This window comes from Coffea eugenioides, chromosome 10, assembly GCF_003713205.1.
Source record: "Coffea eugenioides isolate CCC68of chromosome 10, Ceug_1.0, whole genome shotgun sequence".
Classification (NCBI taxonomy): domain Eukaryota; kingdom Viridiplantae; phylum Streptophyta; class Magnoliopsida; order Gentianales; family Rubiaceae; genus Coffea; species Coffea eugenioides.
In genome coordinates, this window is record NC_040044.1 from 34704653 (window position 1) to 34720850 (window position 16198).

The 16198-nt window shown below is 33.3% G+C and overlaps 1 protein-coding gene across 4 annotated transcripts; it reads right to left on the minus strand.

The window, feature by feature from the left end:
- Window positions 1–5409: 5409 nt before the first annotated feature.
- LOC113748645 (tRNA (guanine(37)-N1)-methyltransferase 2) lies at window positions 5410–10424 on the minus strand. Of its 4 annotated transcripts, XM_027292153.1 has the most exons (13): window positions 10336–10424; window positions 10089–10223; window positions 9909–10006; window positions 9556–9660; window positions 9236–9298; window positions 8975–9048; window positions 8285–8432; window positions 7913–8185; window positions 7733–7840; window positions 7340–7498; window positions 6744–6850; window positions 6306–6380; window positions 5410–6201 (listed from the first exon to the last, which is right to left on the minus strand). In XM_027292153.1, the coding sequence occupies exons 2-13, from the start codon at window positions 10190–10192 to the stop codon at window positions 6136–6138; spliced, it is 1380 nt and encodes a 459-aa protein (XP_027147954.1). In that variant the 5' UTR covers window positions 10193–10223; window positions 10336–10424; the 3' UTR covers window positions 5410–6135. The 4 variants fall into 4 exon arrangements, with proteins under 4 accessions (XP_027147954.1, XP_027147951.1, XP_027147953.1 ...); XM_027292150.1 differs by having other exon boundaries at window positions 7913–8432; XM_027292152.1 differs by having other exon boundaries at window positions 7913–8432; window positions 10089–10195; window positions 10336–10404.
- Window positions 10425–16198: the final 5774 nt, after the last annotated feature.

Consider the following 16198-nt stretch of genomic DNA (forward strand, 5'->3'; position numbering starts at 1 on the left):
TCCAAGAATATATGATGTTCCGTTTAGGGAATATTAGCCTCGGACCCTTCATATTCACGAACGGGGCATGTGGCCGGCCACGTGTCACAATGTGTCCAATGCGTGTATGGATGGGTAGGCAGAACTGGGTCGCGATCCATGAGGTCTGAGCTGATATCGTTGGATTAGATGAATACACGCAGTTTGAAAAAATATAAATAGATTTTCTTTTATACATGTCAAAATTGGGAATGGTGTAGATGCCACTAATTTAGGTCCGATTAAGGGCGATTAGTGTACTGCATGTCTAATGTGGGTGTACGCTTATAAAGATGGTGTATTTTATGCATTGATATAATGTACTCGAATAAAATTTATTATTAAAATAAAGTTATATATAGTGTAAAAAGTATAATAATCGTACAATTATACGAAATTTTCAACTGTATCTGTCTCTGATCCATCAAACTTATAGTACCTAGGACACATATGAGAAAGAACAATTCGATTTGATTTTAATCAATTTGGACTATTAAATTAAAGTTTTGAAAATAATTTCTTTTTTACGTGTCAAAATGAAAGTACTCTAGGGAACAAATTTCCAATCTAACAATCGTTGATACACATGCCCAGTTTACTAAAAAGAAAAGCGCGGTTGACAATTCATTGAGCAACAATACGATTCTCTCTCTTTTGCTACGTGCACAATTTGGTAATTTTGGATGTAATAAAGTTGGCTGATGGTGTCATTGACAGCAGAGATGCTGTGATGGCAGATGTATATGTTGCTGTGATGCAGAACATAATTCAGACGATTTTTTTTTTTTTTAACCAAAATGGATCGCATGAAGGATGGAAGGAAGAAGGCTATTATGGCAATAATGCCACATGAAAATTTGACATCTTACCATAATGCCAAGATATGATGAGATTTGATAGAATTTTATTTTATTTTGATATGATTTTATTAGAATAAATTATTGATATAATTAGAATAATTGATTGTCTTGATTAGCAAGACCAAGTTTAATTGATGGTCTTGATTAACAAGACATTCCTTTTAGTTCTCTAGTAGTCAAGCCTATAGATAAGCCATTGTATTAGGCATTGAAACACACTTCAATTATCAAAAAAAAAAAAAAATCTTTGGTTTTTTATCAAGTTCTTTGTGAGTTTTCTCACGATCTCTCAGGGTTCTTTGAATCTTGTTTAGGGTTGTTCATGAAACACTCTTGATTATTTCTTTAAATTGTTCATGTAACAATTTGGCCTATTTTCCTTCCAAACCTTAAAGCACATCAACTGATCAACAGTCAAAAGCATGTGAGTAAGATACATGCCTTGTGGAGTGTTTATCTTTAACATGCAGTTTCTATTCATTCTAAAGTACAAAGCCGGGCAGTAGAATAAGGTGGCTAATGCTTTGATCAGACGTGCTACTTTGCTTGTAACTATGAACCACAAAATTATAGGATTTGATGCATTGAAAGAAGACTATACGGATAATGATGATTTCAAGGAATTGTGGTTTGCATGCAAGACTAAGGCGACACAGGATGATTTTCATATATTCGATCGTTGTTGAGTGTGTTTGGATTGCCAAATTATTCCTAATAATATTTTGCTTGCATCATAAACACATTTCTCAATTCACCTTTTTATATTTTTAATTATTTTTTATCTCACATACATCGCATCACAAAAAATATTTTTCAAATAATAACGTTATCTTTTCAAAGGTAATCATGTATACATTCCTTGTATTTTCTTGCGTGAGCAATTGATTCGTGATTTGCGTAGAGGCGGTCTAAGTGGACACTTGGGCATTAATATGACTACTTCAACTTTCTAAGAGAGATATTTCTAACCTCAATTGAAGCATGATGTAGGAAACTCTATACGCAAATGCTACACTTGTCAAACAGCAAAGAGACAACCTCAAAACACAGGGTTGTATACTCCATTGCTTGTCCCTGAAGTTATTTGGGAAGACGCATCAATGGATTTTGTGCTTGGACTGCCTAGAACTCAACAGGGCGTAGATTCTGTGATTGTTGACAAAATTTTCAAGATGGTGCACTTTATTTCATGTCGAAAGATTTCAGATGCCTCTCACATTGCTCGACTATTCTTTCGAGAGATAGTTCATTTGCATTTAGTGTTAAAATCTATCACTCCTGAGAAAGACGCCAAGTTCTTGAGCCACTTTTGGCTAACCTTATGAAGAATGTTTGACACTTCGTTGGATTTCAGTAGTATGGCTCACCCTTAAATAGATGGTTAGACAAAGATAGACAACCATACTCTTAGCAACTTGGTGAGATGCATTTGTGGAGAATGTTATGACAGTGGGAACATGCACTTCCTCAAGCTAAGTTTGCATTTAATAATGTAGTTCATATCTCAATTGAAAGATCGTCGTTCTCTATTGTGTACGTGAAGCTCCTAGACATACAATTGATTTGGCGAAACTTTCTAACATTCCAAGATATAGTGCTGCGGCAGAAAATATGGTGAATGATATGCAAGCTATATGGGAGGAAATCAAGCAAAAGTTGGAATCCACCAATGCAAAAATTAAAGCTGCTACAGATAAACATAGTCGAGCTGCAGAATTCAAAGTTGGCAATGAGGTGATGATTTTCCTGCGTAAAGAGTGGTTTCCAGTTCGTCAATATCATAAGTTGCAACCATGCAAATATGGTCTTTACAAGATTTTATAAAGGATTAATCCAAATGTTTATGTTATTGATTTGTTGGAATCATGAGGCATCTCATGTGCGTTCAATGTTGCGGATCTTGTCCTTTACCATCCATCTGAGAAACCTCTCTATACAACTCTGCAAAACAACATGAGGGCGAGTTCTTCGCAGGTGGAAGAAATTGATTAAGAACATATTTCTGAAGATTTTTTTGACTAATATAGATCTCATGAAGGGTTGAAGGATGAAAACTATTATAGTAATAATACCACATGAAGATTTGACATCAACTTACCATAATGCCAAGCTATGTTTTCAGACTCGGACCGAGCATCGACTCAGTTGGGCTCAGGGCTCAGGGGTCAATGGGTTCGACCGAATTCGATCGGAGTTGAACCGGATGACGTCATAAATAAAAATTATTTAAGAATTAAAATATTGTATGTAAAATACTTAAAAGCATGTTAATATTAATAAATGTATATTTATATATATTTGATGTTTCAAATAAATTTAATAAGAAAATACAAAGAAATTAGATTGATCAAGTAACAATTTATATTATTAAATGAACATTAATAAGTCTAGAATTAAAATTATGCATTTGATTGAAAAATAACACCAAACTTTAGGACAATATTTATAAAATAAGAAATATTTGAGATATATTAAACCTAGGAGCCAAAACATAATATTGAAAATGCTTTGACCTTTTCAAAAAAAAAAAAGCTTGACATCAAACCGGTTCATCCAGTTTGCCGGTCAAACTCGATTTTTGACCGAGTTTTTATACACCCGATTTTTTAGAGTAACTCGGACCGGACACTTGGCGAATGTTCTGATGCAATCTCCAAGTATATATAGTAGTATGCTCTTTTATTTGTGATGGTATTTACTGATAAACCCATTTCCCCATCTTATGACTTCATGACTGATTTGGTGATCCACTTCCTCACTTCGTGGGTTCATTGCTCATTTAGTAGTCCACCTCTAAGATAAACTCCTGTCACACTAGCCATCATATCAGTTGAAATACGAGTAGTGGGAATTACCCACTTCCTTACCTTTAGGAATTTATAACTCCCACGTCTTTGACTTTTAGGACCATGATCTAATGCTTGTCATTAGCTAACTTTCGGCTTCCTTTCCCCTTTCATATCTACATATATTGGCAGATGTTTGTGCATGCCAACAAATGTGTGAATATAAACCGTCATGTCTATTGATGCCTGGATGCTGCCTTCTACTCCCTCCGTCCCATTTTGATAGTCCTGTATTCCTTTTTCATCTGTCCCAAATTGTAGTCCACTTTCCAATTGAAGAATGTAGTTGTATTTTAATTTTCCTAAAATACCCTTATTCAATGCAAGTAGTTGTTACTATAAACCTACCCCATTTAATGAGAGTTGATTCTTTTTTTACCATCAATTCAAGTTCCCATAAAGTTGTACCATATTTAATATGAGGGTATTTTAGGAAAATAGTAATCTAAATTTACTTTTCCAACAAAGTTAACTACTTTTTCTTAAACTGTGCGAAAAAAGAAACAGTACTATCAAATTGGGACAGAGGGAGTAATAAATTAGCTAACAACATAATCGGCTTCCTTTCCCCTTTCATATCTACATATATTGGCAGATGTTTGTGCATGCCAACAAATGTGTGAATATAAACCGTCATGTCGATTATTGATTGGCCTTAAATGGATGCTGCCAATAAGTTTTATTTGCCGATTACATTATCAATATCACCGTGTCTAGATATTAATATCACACTAACTCGTCATCAATTTTCAACTAACATACAAATAAATTCTTACTTACCGATGATTGATCAGTCCTTCTAGCCTATAAATTTTTAGCTACCGCTTTATAAGTGATAAATATTGTCCCAACAGAGATAATGTTCTCATATAATTAATTATACATTATGATAACAATTGGAACACAATGTTTTAGAGAAGGAAAAGATTTAACCTTTAAACTTGGGATACTCGAAGTGAAGCCAAGTAATAAGCTTGAATATAGGGGTGTAAGCGAATCTAATCAAACCGAGCACTCTAGGGTTCAAATTTATTTGATTATTTTGACGAGTTTGAAATTCTGTTCAAATTTAGTTTGATTATTAACAAGTCAAGAGCAAATGAGCTTTTATCGAGTCAAGTTCGAGTACCTTGTACCTTTTGCAAAACTCAGTTTTATTAATCAGATTAAGTTTGAATGGAATTTGGAAGCTTACGGAACATAAAATGTTGTTCAAACATTGATTCGATTAGTTGGAGAATCAAAACTCAAACGTGCTCTTAAGTGAGCTGAACTTGATTTGAATATCAAGTAATTTGATTTGTTTTTCAACCCTAACTAAATCTGCGTGTTTATTGACATGCAAACTCTCTTTCAAATAAGTTCTTTTAGTCAAAAATTCAACTTTATTTTCTTTCCAAGCAAAAGCGTGGTTCATAACGATGCGGCAATCCAGGCAAGATGCTAATTGGGTATTTGATTTCCTAGGTGGCCACAAGTTTTCTTAGCCTTTCTTCTTGCTACTGGATTCGTTCTTTTATTCAACAAGGAGCTACAGACGAGAAGAATTGTAAAGGAGAAACAAGGGATTGAAGCAGCCTAAAAGCTTTTTTTTCTTGTGTGTGTGTGTGTGTGTTGGGGGGGGGGCGGAAGCCTAAAAGTAAAATTGGGGCATTGAGAAAATAGAATAAATCAAGAATTTGATCTAACTAGAAAATTAAGCTAAACCTTTAATTTATCCATATCCAGAACCACCTTGTTTTGCCCTTAAGGCTCTCAGAAACCTTGAGTGGAACCAGAAAGTGCTATCAATATCCTGTTGACAATCAATTTAAAGGCTTGAAAAGGGGGGATAGTTGCCCATCAAATGCAGTTTCACCTTGTACGCTTCTCCGTATTTCACAAGTAAATACACCCAGAAGAAGTAGCCCATTCGTTTATCCCCTCACAAGTAATACTAGCCCATTCATCTATCCCATCTAAAGATCTGCAGAAGAATATGTAACATTCCAGTCACTGAGAAACCTAGAACAATGAAACAAGCATTTCATGCTTGGGAGCAAGCTGCAGTTACGTCCAGCAATGTCCATGTCATGACACCTCAAAGATCTTGAAATAAGGGGGAGTCCCCGTTGAGTCAATCACTAACAGAGAAGATACCGGGAAAATCACAACAAATTTTATGCCCATGCAACTCCAGTACCTATATCTTGATCACCTTTTTCCATTGTCTGCCACTGAAAGCCGTCAATAGGCTTGATGCAAGAGTGCTGCGAGCAATGGTCCTAGATTTTCCTGCAGCCCTCTCTCTTCAAAGAATATTTTCAAAGCCAGCTAACAATCATGCCTGTCAAAGTAGTGACAATTAAAAGGTGCAGAGGGAACTCAAAATCCATCTTCAAGTTCATGATCCTGATTGTCAATCAGTCACATCAGCCAGTAACATGAATGTCGACATAAGCTTCCTCTGGTAATCTAAAGCTTAAGCAGTACATAGCCTACAAAATAAAAAGAAAAGTTGAAATGTGAAGTTTGTGCACACGCATCATGAGAACAAGAGTAATATCCACATTCAAGGACCAATCCCAAGAACCATGTGTACCTTATTTGGAGCGACATCGCGAACCTTGTGAAATATTGGATTCTGTATACTAGCATTCAGTGCAGACTCTGCCTCCTACAGACGATGGAAAAAGCATATCCAATCACATACCAATTGGCCGAATTTATGCAATTAGGCACTTCAAGATGAAAATGGTAGGCAAAATTAGATCCACTCAGCTTTGTAATGCTCAAGTTGAGAAATGTTTTCCAGAAAAGAATGCATGCTCCAACAAATTTGCAAGCGTTCCTATGAAATTCTTTTTACAATTTTCCAGATATAAACTCCATCAAGGGAAATGGAATCTCAAACAGAACGTAAGAGGTGTCAAAAACATAAAAGACCATGAAAGCTGTCACTTGTATAAGCTGTCTTCCCCAACAGAAAATAAGCAGCAGAAGAATAGAGGGAGAATGTTAATTGCAAAAACAGACTTACTGAAACAATGTACTCCATTGTCTCACTTGATCGCATGAAGCAATAACAGTGAATCAAAGGTAAAGATGCCTTCCAATATCTCCTCTGTATAAGCCCTCTAAATGCATCTGAAAATGAAATTACAACATCCAGTGATATCCCATCTCTTTCCTCTCAAGACAACAACAATAGCAAAAGGAAAAATCATTTGTCCATCAATTTCTGACAAAGTGATGACACATTGTAATCAAGCAGGTAAACATAATTGGCTGTTATTTTAGCAACTAGTTTAGTGAAGAAAAGAAAAAACCAGAATAAAGCCATCTTGCTAATCTGAAGTACTTAAAAGTTGGTTGCTGCAGGTGACAGACACACTGCATATACAGCACCTTGCCACAGAAAACTTCTGCATTGATTTCAGTACAGCCAATTTGAATTCTATGGTGCATTTAATTAAAGCAGAGACTCTCTGATTCCACTTAATTAACTTGCCAAAGTTTATAGTTCCAAATATCAACTCTCTCTCTCTGTCCTTTATTTTTCTTTTGAGAGGTAGGCTATGATGGGGCTGGTGTTCTCATATCTTCTAAATTTCATCATGGAGTAGATTTTATTACCAAGAAATTGGAGAGCAGAGGCTGGCAAGTTCATGATGACATGATCAACATGCTCCCAGGGCTTGATTGTAAACGATTCGGAGCTTTTTATGCGTTTATTTGAACCGTGTTTTGTCCTAGCAATTACAGCAACATCAGCGCCATCACCAGTTCCATTATCTGCAAGAGAAAGTGCAAAGCAAAACTTAGGTAAACATTTAAGAAGCATCACAAGCAACAAGATAGCCCTAATGCGTTTAAGCATTTGGTTTGACACTCTTGAAACATTATTGTACAAATGAATTGTTCATACAGCACTAAATTGTCTCAAAATATAGCTATTTATCTATTTTCTCAAAAAAAGAGTTCATCTTCATTCAATTGACAAGTATCCTTTGACTGATCCAACCATACCTTCAGAACGCCTTTTTGCTGTAATTACATTAGCATTAGCCTGCGAACACAAGTTCTCAACAGTCTCAAGCTTGTATGAATTATCATCAAATTTGTCTTTCACCTCATCTGCAACAAATTTCATATTAGATTAAATTACCAGGCTTTAACTGAAGGTAAAAAGCAAATGAAACAGAATACCTGTCACATTTCTATCTTCAAGCTTAATTTGCCCTTCTCCGGATGTCATATCTTTGCCAGATGATTCGAATTTATGATTATCAGATTCAAGACTACTCAAAGGCACTGTCATCAATTGAGCAATAAACTTTCTAGCATCCATGTTGTAGGCGTGAACCAAATCATCAACTTTGTTGATTCTTGCATTTATCTTCAGAAATCGTATACTGTCTGGGTTCAAATCATTTGCATATACTAGGCAACCTTTCTGAGCTGCAGGAATAGCAAATGGACCTATACCAGCAAACATATCACAGATAATTTCCCCTGGCTGGAACAGTGAAATCAACCTTAAATGTTCATGTTCTAGTCTTGAGTTCCAATAGACTAAACTATAATCAAGCTTGAAAATTGCTCCATATTGCTTGACTTCAGTTTCCATATCATCTTTGCCAGCAAGTACTTCAAATTTTGGCACACGAAACTCATTGGTGATGGTTCCAACCTTGTTTACAACGGTCTGGATTCTGGGATAATTTTTCTGAAATAAAAAAATAATTTTAAGATAAATACACAAAAGTCAGAAAGAAAAGCATGCAGTTTAAAAGGATGATCTTGAACAACGTATATGAGTTATTGCATGAAATCTGTGTCAGCTAATATGAGTCGGAATTGGATGCTCATAACATCCGAAATGAAAGAAACCAACTTAAAAGAGTTAATTGTTAAATCTCCTACAAAAACTTTGCCTTGTATTTCTAACAATTCTGATCATTCCTTTTTCTGTATGGCGGTTGTAGGAGATGTTTTATTATAACATCCTTTATTGTAGAGGGCAAAGTGGAAGTTAAGAAAGTGCCAATAAGTGACAACTAGAAAACCAGCATGCTCTGACTTTAAGTTGTAAGGTGCTCTGGCTTCATGAAGTAGTAAGACTTTTGGTTAACTTTCACTTTTTCTCCAGGGCATAAAACAGATGTACTTTGTTTACCGCCATTCAGTCACACCATTGCTTGTAAATGTCTTTCAAATTCATGATTGTCCAAGAAACACTATTGATGTTATAAATGAAGTCAAACATACATCATAGATGACTTTTGCAATAACATCCTTGTAAGGAAGAAGCTCATCACTTATATTCAGATGGGCAACATGACCTGCAAGCAGATAAATAATGAATGTCAATCATCAAGGCGAGATTGATAATTCGAATAACTTAAGACATCAGAAAAAGTAGGAAATGAAAGAACCGTATATAGGGCATTTTTGTGCCATACAACAAAAGAAGAGAAAAATAATGTAGGATCACCAGGGAGGGAGTTACACCACCAAAAAGATACTTAACTATTGTCTCAAATGATGAGGGTGCTTCCACTCCAGAAGGCAGAATCTGCTTCAGTATATGATCTGAAACAAAATCATTCTGTAAGAAAACGAAAACTAGTAAAAAAAAAATTAGACCATTCTCCCAAGAAAAAAAGGACTAAGAAAATTAAATGCAACTATAGCACATTTGTCGCACTGCAAAATATAAAAAGTGTATCACGGAATATTGCATGTGTCTGCAACATATAAAAAGTGTATCACAGAATATTGCATGTGTCTAACATCCAAAACTTTGATGAACTCCTCGGGGAAAAAAAATATAAGGAAAATATGGTAACCTGCTGTCCAGTAAGAATATCCAAGTGTAACTGAATATGGAACTACTTCAACTTCGAACAGGGATTTCAATTCAGCAAGTTTTTCATCAGGAATATCAGACAAATCTGTTCCATTTAAAAAAAAAAAAAAGTTAGCACGATTTAACAACATAAGTAAAAAACATGCTTGAAAAAACACACAAGTAACAACAATCTAAAAAAACTAGAAAGCAGGATTGAAGAACATCAACATTTGTAGTAAACCAACATTTTCCAAAACGAAAAAAATAATAATAATGAGCACAACAAGAATTAAAACATGAATAACATATTAAAGTGCTAAAAAATGAATCATTAAAGCAAAAAAAAATTACCAGGATTTTGGATATTTTCGGAGAGTATCAAATACCGGGTTTTATCACTGGTTGGATCTTCAGTTATTGGCTTAACCCGGGGCCTATCAAGCATGTATCTAGACCAAAAAAAAAAAAACCCAGAAATTTATTGTCCTTCAATTTCTTTTCCCAAAACTAAAATGATAAAAATTGTTCTACCCGTTGAGAACCCGAGTGGCGAGCTTGCAATGCTCCCGAGGAACTCGAATTGCCCACAATTTCAAATGCAAGTCAAATTTACTCTCGTCCAACGCCATTTTCATGCCCTAATTTTAACTGCTTTTGATCAAATTACTGAAACAAGAAGGGCAGGAGAAAACAGAAAAGTATCCGATGACTATAAGGGGAAAAATTATTGAAGAAAATTTGATAGCGGGATTGAATTGGGGGAAAAGAAGAAGAATACCTGAATCCCAAACGCTGTCGTTTAGAGCTCTGAAAAGCTAGGGTTTCACAGTCGGAAAACAAAATTTGATTAACGGGATTGAATTCTGGGGAAAGGAGAAGAATACTTGACTCCGTAACGGTGTCGTTTCCATAGGTTTTAAAATTCTAGGGTTTAAAGCCAGAAAGTGACTGGATTCTGCTCTTGAGCCCAAAGTTGACCCATATGAGTTTTCTTCAATTTGGGTGCTGCGGCCCCGAAAAAGTGGGCTGAAGCTTTTGTTCCTTTTTTTTTTAGGTGGATCCAGAGGCCTGTCAAGTTTAAACCTCTCCATTCCAAGTCTTGCTCCGAAAGGGCACCTTTGTTTGTTTTTTTTTTGGGGCTAATATTTACTGGATTTTTCGACGGAAATTCTTAAGTGCCAAATTGAAATTGACACATAATATGGATACCATAATCAAATCAAACATTTTGAATTCCTTTTATAAGTTATTGCTTAGCTGCCTGATTTGGATGTTGAGTAGATATTTTGCTATTTTTTCAGGGGAAATAATAGGTCAAAGAGTTGTTATAAAAGACAAAGGGGATTATGATATGACCAATTGTATACAACTCTTACATAGGGAAAGCCTGGAGAAATTTTCTTGGAAATTCTAAACTTTGTAGTATAGGATCACAAGGTTTGCTCGAGCAACACAATGGTCTCATTATTACAATTTTGTAGTGTTGGTTTTGTAGGTTGATCATGGCATGACTTAATTGTAATTGTGGAGGGCACTTCACCAAGATTGTACTTTCTTGCTAATGTAAATCAATCAAGGAGAAGATTTTTGTTAATCAAGTAGATAAATTAGGTATTGTAGTTCTAAAGACATTGAGTTGTAAATTTTTGCCAATTGAAGGATAGCTATAGAATGGAGTTTGAATCATAGAATTGTTTGTACTTTCTTATACTTTGCACTAGTTAGATACTTTTGTTTCCTTTTGGAAAGTCTACATTGTATTACTAAGGGGCTCCTCAAGTTTTGTACTTTTATTTTCTACTTCAATGGAAGGTTATAAATTTTACCCAAACAAAAAAAAAAAAAAACAAATACATTGAGTTGAGGGATCCCAGCTAAAATTGTTTAAATATCAGTAGCAGAAGCAAAGTGAAGATGATAGAAGTCGGACAGTCTTTTTTTCTCACATCGAGTCAAGAACTCATGCACACAGTTAGATTAAACGCTCCGGAAGTTCATCAAAGAACGGCCCAGATGAACAATCTAAGGGGAACCCACAAAGCAACCTTTTAAGCCTGTAAATAACCTTTTAAGCCTGTAGATGATAGAAGTTGGATAGTCAAAATAACCTTTTAAGCCTGTAAATGACTTAGCAGTCTTAATTTATCCTAGGAAGGTGTCAGTCTTGCAGTATGACTCTAGCTAGATGTGCCATGTCTGGAATTGATCAACCTTTAACTAGTGATATAGTCATTAATCATTTAGCATATAATAAATTCTTAATTGGGACTTGATCCATCTTTTTTGTTGTAAGATATTTGTACGTAATTGCCAATAAGAAAGCTCTTTCTTTGTTCTACATATATTTGTTAATCAGAACCTGTTTCGGTTTATACATGAATTGAATTAGTTGCTATGTGGCCCTAATAATTAATCAATTAGAAGTTGCTAAATGTGATATAAAGAACTGCAATTGGCTGTCTCCGCAAGTTCTTACTATCATGCTCCTGCATGAAAAGGTTTGTGGGCAAAATAAACGAAGCCTAGAATATTGCATTTATTTATTTAGTAATTTTATTGGAGTTAGGGTTTTAGTAATTTTATAATTTAGTAATTGGTGTTATATTAGCTAATATCTCGTGTGAATTGTTTCGTGTTGACCAAGTCTGATAAATTATAAATAGAAAATTAGTTAGAGTATGGCAGATCATAAATAGGACATTAATTATAGGTGAGCATTAATTGAAGTATGTTCTTAAGAAATAGGGCATTAAGTAAAGTATTCTCTTAAGAGAGTCCAAGCATTAATTGAAATTTTTCTTGAAAGAGTCCTCAGAAATTTAAGAGAGCCTATGAGTTATTGAGACTTTAAGAGAGTTTAGAGATTAATCTTTGATCTTTTCGAAACTGTCTTCTTTATTTTGAGATAGTAATAGTATTATAAGTTGAGTTATTCATTTTCTTCCCTCCCACATATTTCGTGGGTGATTTAATGCCTTTAGTTTATAATCTTGCACGTTATTATAGCTAGAACTAAAAGTTTGAGTCCTACAATTTTCGGTTAATACCACTTTGTCCCCCCAAACTTTGGACGATTATCCACTTCAGTCCCTAAACTTCAAAATAGGACACTTAAGTCCCTAAACTTATAAATACCTCCCACTTAAGGAAAATTGTTAACAAATCCTGAATGCCGTTGGTGGTTGAAGTGTCCCATTTTATAAGGGTTTAGGGATTTAAGTGTCTCATTTCATAAGTTTAGGGACTTAAGTGGGAGGTATTTATAAGTTTAGGGATTTAAGTGTCCCATTTTGAAGTCAAAGTGGAATTAACCCTACAATTTTTACTTGACTATCGTATTAGCTTAGTTTGTACTTCACAAGGGCTTCTTTCTATGAGGTGATATGTATATCACGTCAATTTCCAAGTTTGATATTACTTTCTTTTAACGAACAATATGGTGACAACAGTTCGTTTTAGTTGACAACGTTGTTGTATTAACATAGTAAAGATTTTATGTAAAGATTATTATTCCAAATAATTATTTAGAATAATTACTGTAGCACTTTTTATGATGTGATGTATGTGAGATAAAAATATGGTTGAGAATATAAAAAAATAAATTAAAAAATGTGTTTATAATGCAAGCGAAAATTTTTTTTGAAAAAATTATCTATCCAAACATCTGTGAGTTTCCCAGGAGTTCAAATCCATCAGAAACCACAAAGCAAGAGGTTGCGGCGTTCGCAAGAATCGAGCGTGCAAGTTCACGGACAAGTAAACATTTATTTTCTCTAGAACTCCCAAAATAAACTAAGCTAGGGATTGATTCATGGTTTTGCACGAGTATATAGTTGGAAACCACTAGGGTTAGTCTATTAGTTAGGAGAGGACTTTTAAAATTTCTTTTATATTATTATCAGGTTCAGATCCTGTACCTAACAATTGGGAATGAGAAAGATGTGCACCGATGTATTCTCTGTACACCGAATTACTTATAGATATCACGCGACTGAATATCATATTGATATCACACGACTAAATACCAAGTGTTCTATGTATTTTCTTTTTTCTTATTAAATTCAAAATAAGGAGAGCACAATAGATTCAACCGTTAGAAAATGGAAATTAAGTGAGGGGTGAATTCAAGTCAAAAAAAGGTAGTTAATGTGCTTGAAACTGATGTGTTTGATAAATGAAAATCTATTTGTTGAACTTGTTAAGCAGTGCTAAACCTGTTTGTATTTTTTTCAGCACAAGAATCCTAACTGAATGCTTAATTCTGATGACAATCAATAGAATTACTTTAGCTACCTTATCTTATCTACCAAATCTACCCTTATTTGTTAATTATGTTCAAAATTCTTATCTAATTAAACAATATAATATTCTCTATCTAACGATTTTTAGTTTCTCTTTTCTCCCTTTTTAATCACTTTCACATATTCTCCATACTCCTCATATAATATACTTCATATTTTATATTAATTTGATTTAAAAATAAATATTGTCATTTTCATACCTAACAATTTTAAACTAATTAAATCATAGATTCTATTTCTTTTTTGAATGAAAGGATATAAGGGCAAAATTGTCAAATTAAACTTATTAAGCATTCAGCTATAAATATTTATCAAACGGTATAAATAGGTTTAGCATTAAAATTCAGACATTCATATATTTTTTTCAGTGCTTAAAATTCAGCAAATTAATTGTTTCAGTATTCAGATTTCAGAATTCAGAATTCAGACTTCAGAATTCAGATTCGGTTTTATCAAACGGAACCTTAAGGTCTGTTTGATAACATAAAAAAGTGCTGAATCTGAACTTTTTCAAACATTTAGATGTTTTGAGTGTTTGATAAATGAAAATCCATTTGCTGAATTTGTAGTGCTGAACTTGTGTGTATTTTTTTCAGCACAAGAATCCTAACTGAATGCTTAATTCTGATAAGAATCAATAGAATTACTTCAACTACCTTATCTTATTTACCAAATTTACCCTTGTTTATTAATTATATTCAAAATTCTTATCTAATTAAACAATTTAATATTCTCTATCTAATGATTTTCTATTTCTCTTTTCTGGCTTTTTAATAACTTTCACATATTCTCCATACTCATCATATAATATATTTCATCTTTTATATTAATTTGATTTAAAAATAAATATTGTCATTTTCATACCTAAAAATTTTAAACTAATTAAATCATAGGTTCTATTTCTTTTTTGGATGAAAAGATGTAAGGGCAAAATTGTTAAATTTAACTTATTAAGCATTCAGTTATAAATATTTATCAAACAGTATAAATAGTTTCAACATTAAAATTCAGACATTCATATATTTCTTTCAGTGCTTAAAATTCAGTAAATTAATTGTTTCAGTATTCAGATCTCAGAATTCAGATTCAGCTTTATCAAATGGAACCTAAATCTCTAATGTTTCCACCAAAATAAATTTGGTTCTCAAAGTTTTGGTAGTAGGTACATTCAACAATGATGAAAACTCAATAATGACTAGTGGTCAAAATTTAATTACTGTTATTTAACAATTTTTGACTTTGTACTTTTGAACCCTAATGTTTGAAATTTTAATCATTTTAGTCGCTTAAGTTTTCAATAGTGATATTGAGGATATTATGATAAAATAAGATAAGAATTACACCACAATTGTCTTAAATGGGTACTAGCAATTCTAATTAAACTTTTTTTTTATTTTTTTACCTCATTTATTCATGCCACTAATGTCTCATATACTTCTTCCCTTTGGTATAATTGGTCTCAAATTTGGTATTATATATGTAATTATAGTTTTATACTATTAGTAATTAACTGATAATTATCCCATAATGAGTAAAAGCACTTCATATTAGTATCTATGATTGCTAGTTTTTATAACAATTCCTAACTATAACAATTTAAGGCCTATATGCACAAACCATGCAAGAACTGGCATGAAAGATAATAAATTTTATATTAATACTAGAATTTTCCTTTTTTATTTTATATATTATGTATATATTGTCATTTGATTGTAACTTATTCAAAAAAATAATAATAAAACTCTTTAAGTTCAACGATGTTATTATCTCGATATAAAGTGTTTTTATGAAATTTATAGGGATTTTCGATGACATTTGTCAAATCTTTAAATCAATTCACACCTTTTTTTTTTCTTTTTAAAACTCCTAACAATAACTAGAAACTTAAGAGACCATATTGATTGAAACTTCAAAAATTAGGGACTAAAAATGTAAAGTTAAAATCAGAAAATTTAGAGACCATATTTGTTTTGCTATACATTAGAGACCAGTTTGATCTACAAGTCAAACATTGAGAATCAAATTTGTGTTTCTCCCTTTGGAAAATTTTGAGAAGTAGTAATAGAAAGATTTAAATTCTTAAAGACATATAAGTTTTGGCAAATTCACATATTCCTAATATCTAATAAAACACATGTCATAACCGAAATTACCAAATTAACCTATCCAACCAAGCAAGCCCCCACTCTAATCATCTGATCCCCAAATTCCTTTTCTTACCCATTTTGAGAGGGAAATGAATTAGCATCAAAATTTGTGGCAATCCTTCTAGGATTATTACTGGGGCCGAGTCAGTTTGAACTCGGCTCCAAGAAAAAGTCTAATGATGCTGACCTTTCA

Excerpts from the sequence above, each read along its gene's own strand:
- LOC113748645 (XM_027292150.1), bottom strand. The coding sequence starts at position 10,192 with ATGAAAATGGCGTTGGACGAGAGTAAATTTGACTTGCATTTGAAATTG. Across the intron at positions 8,433-8,974 it reads TTGCAAAAGTCATCTATGAT|AAAAATTATCCCAGAATCCA; the intron begins GTATGTTTGACT and ends TTTTTATTTCAG. Across the intron at positions 6,202-6,305 it reads GCGATGTCGCTCCAAATAAG|GCTATGTACTGCTTAAGCTT; the intron begins GTACACATGGTT and ends TTTATTTTGTAG.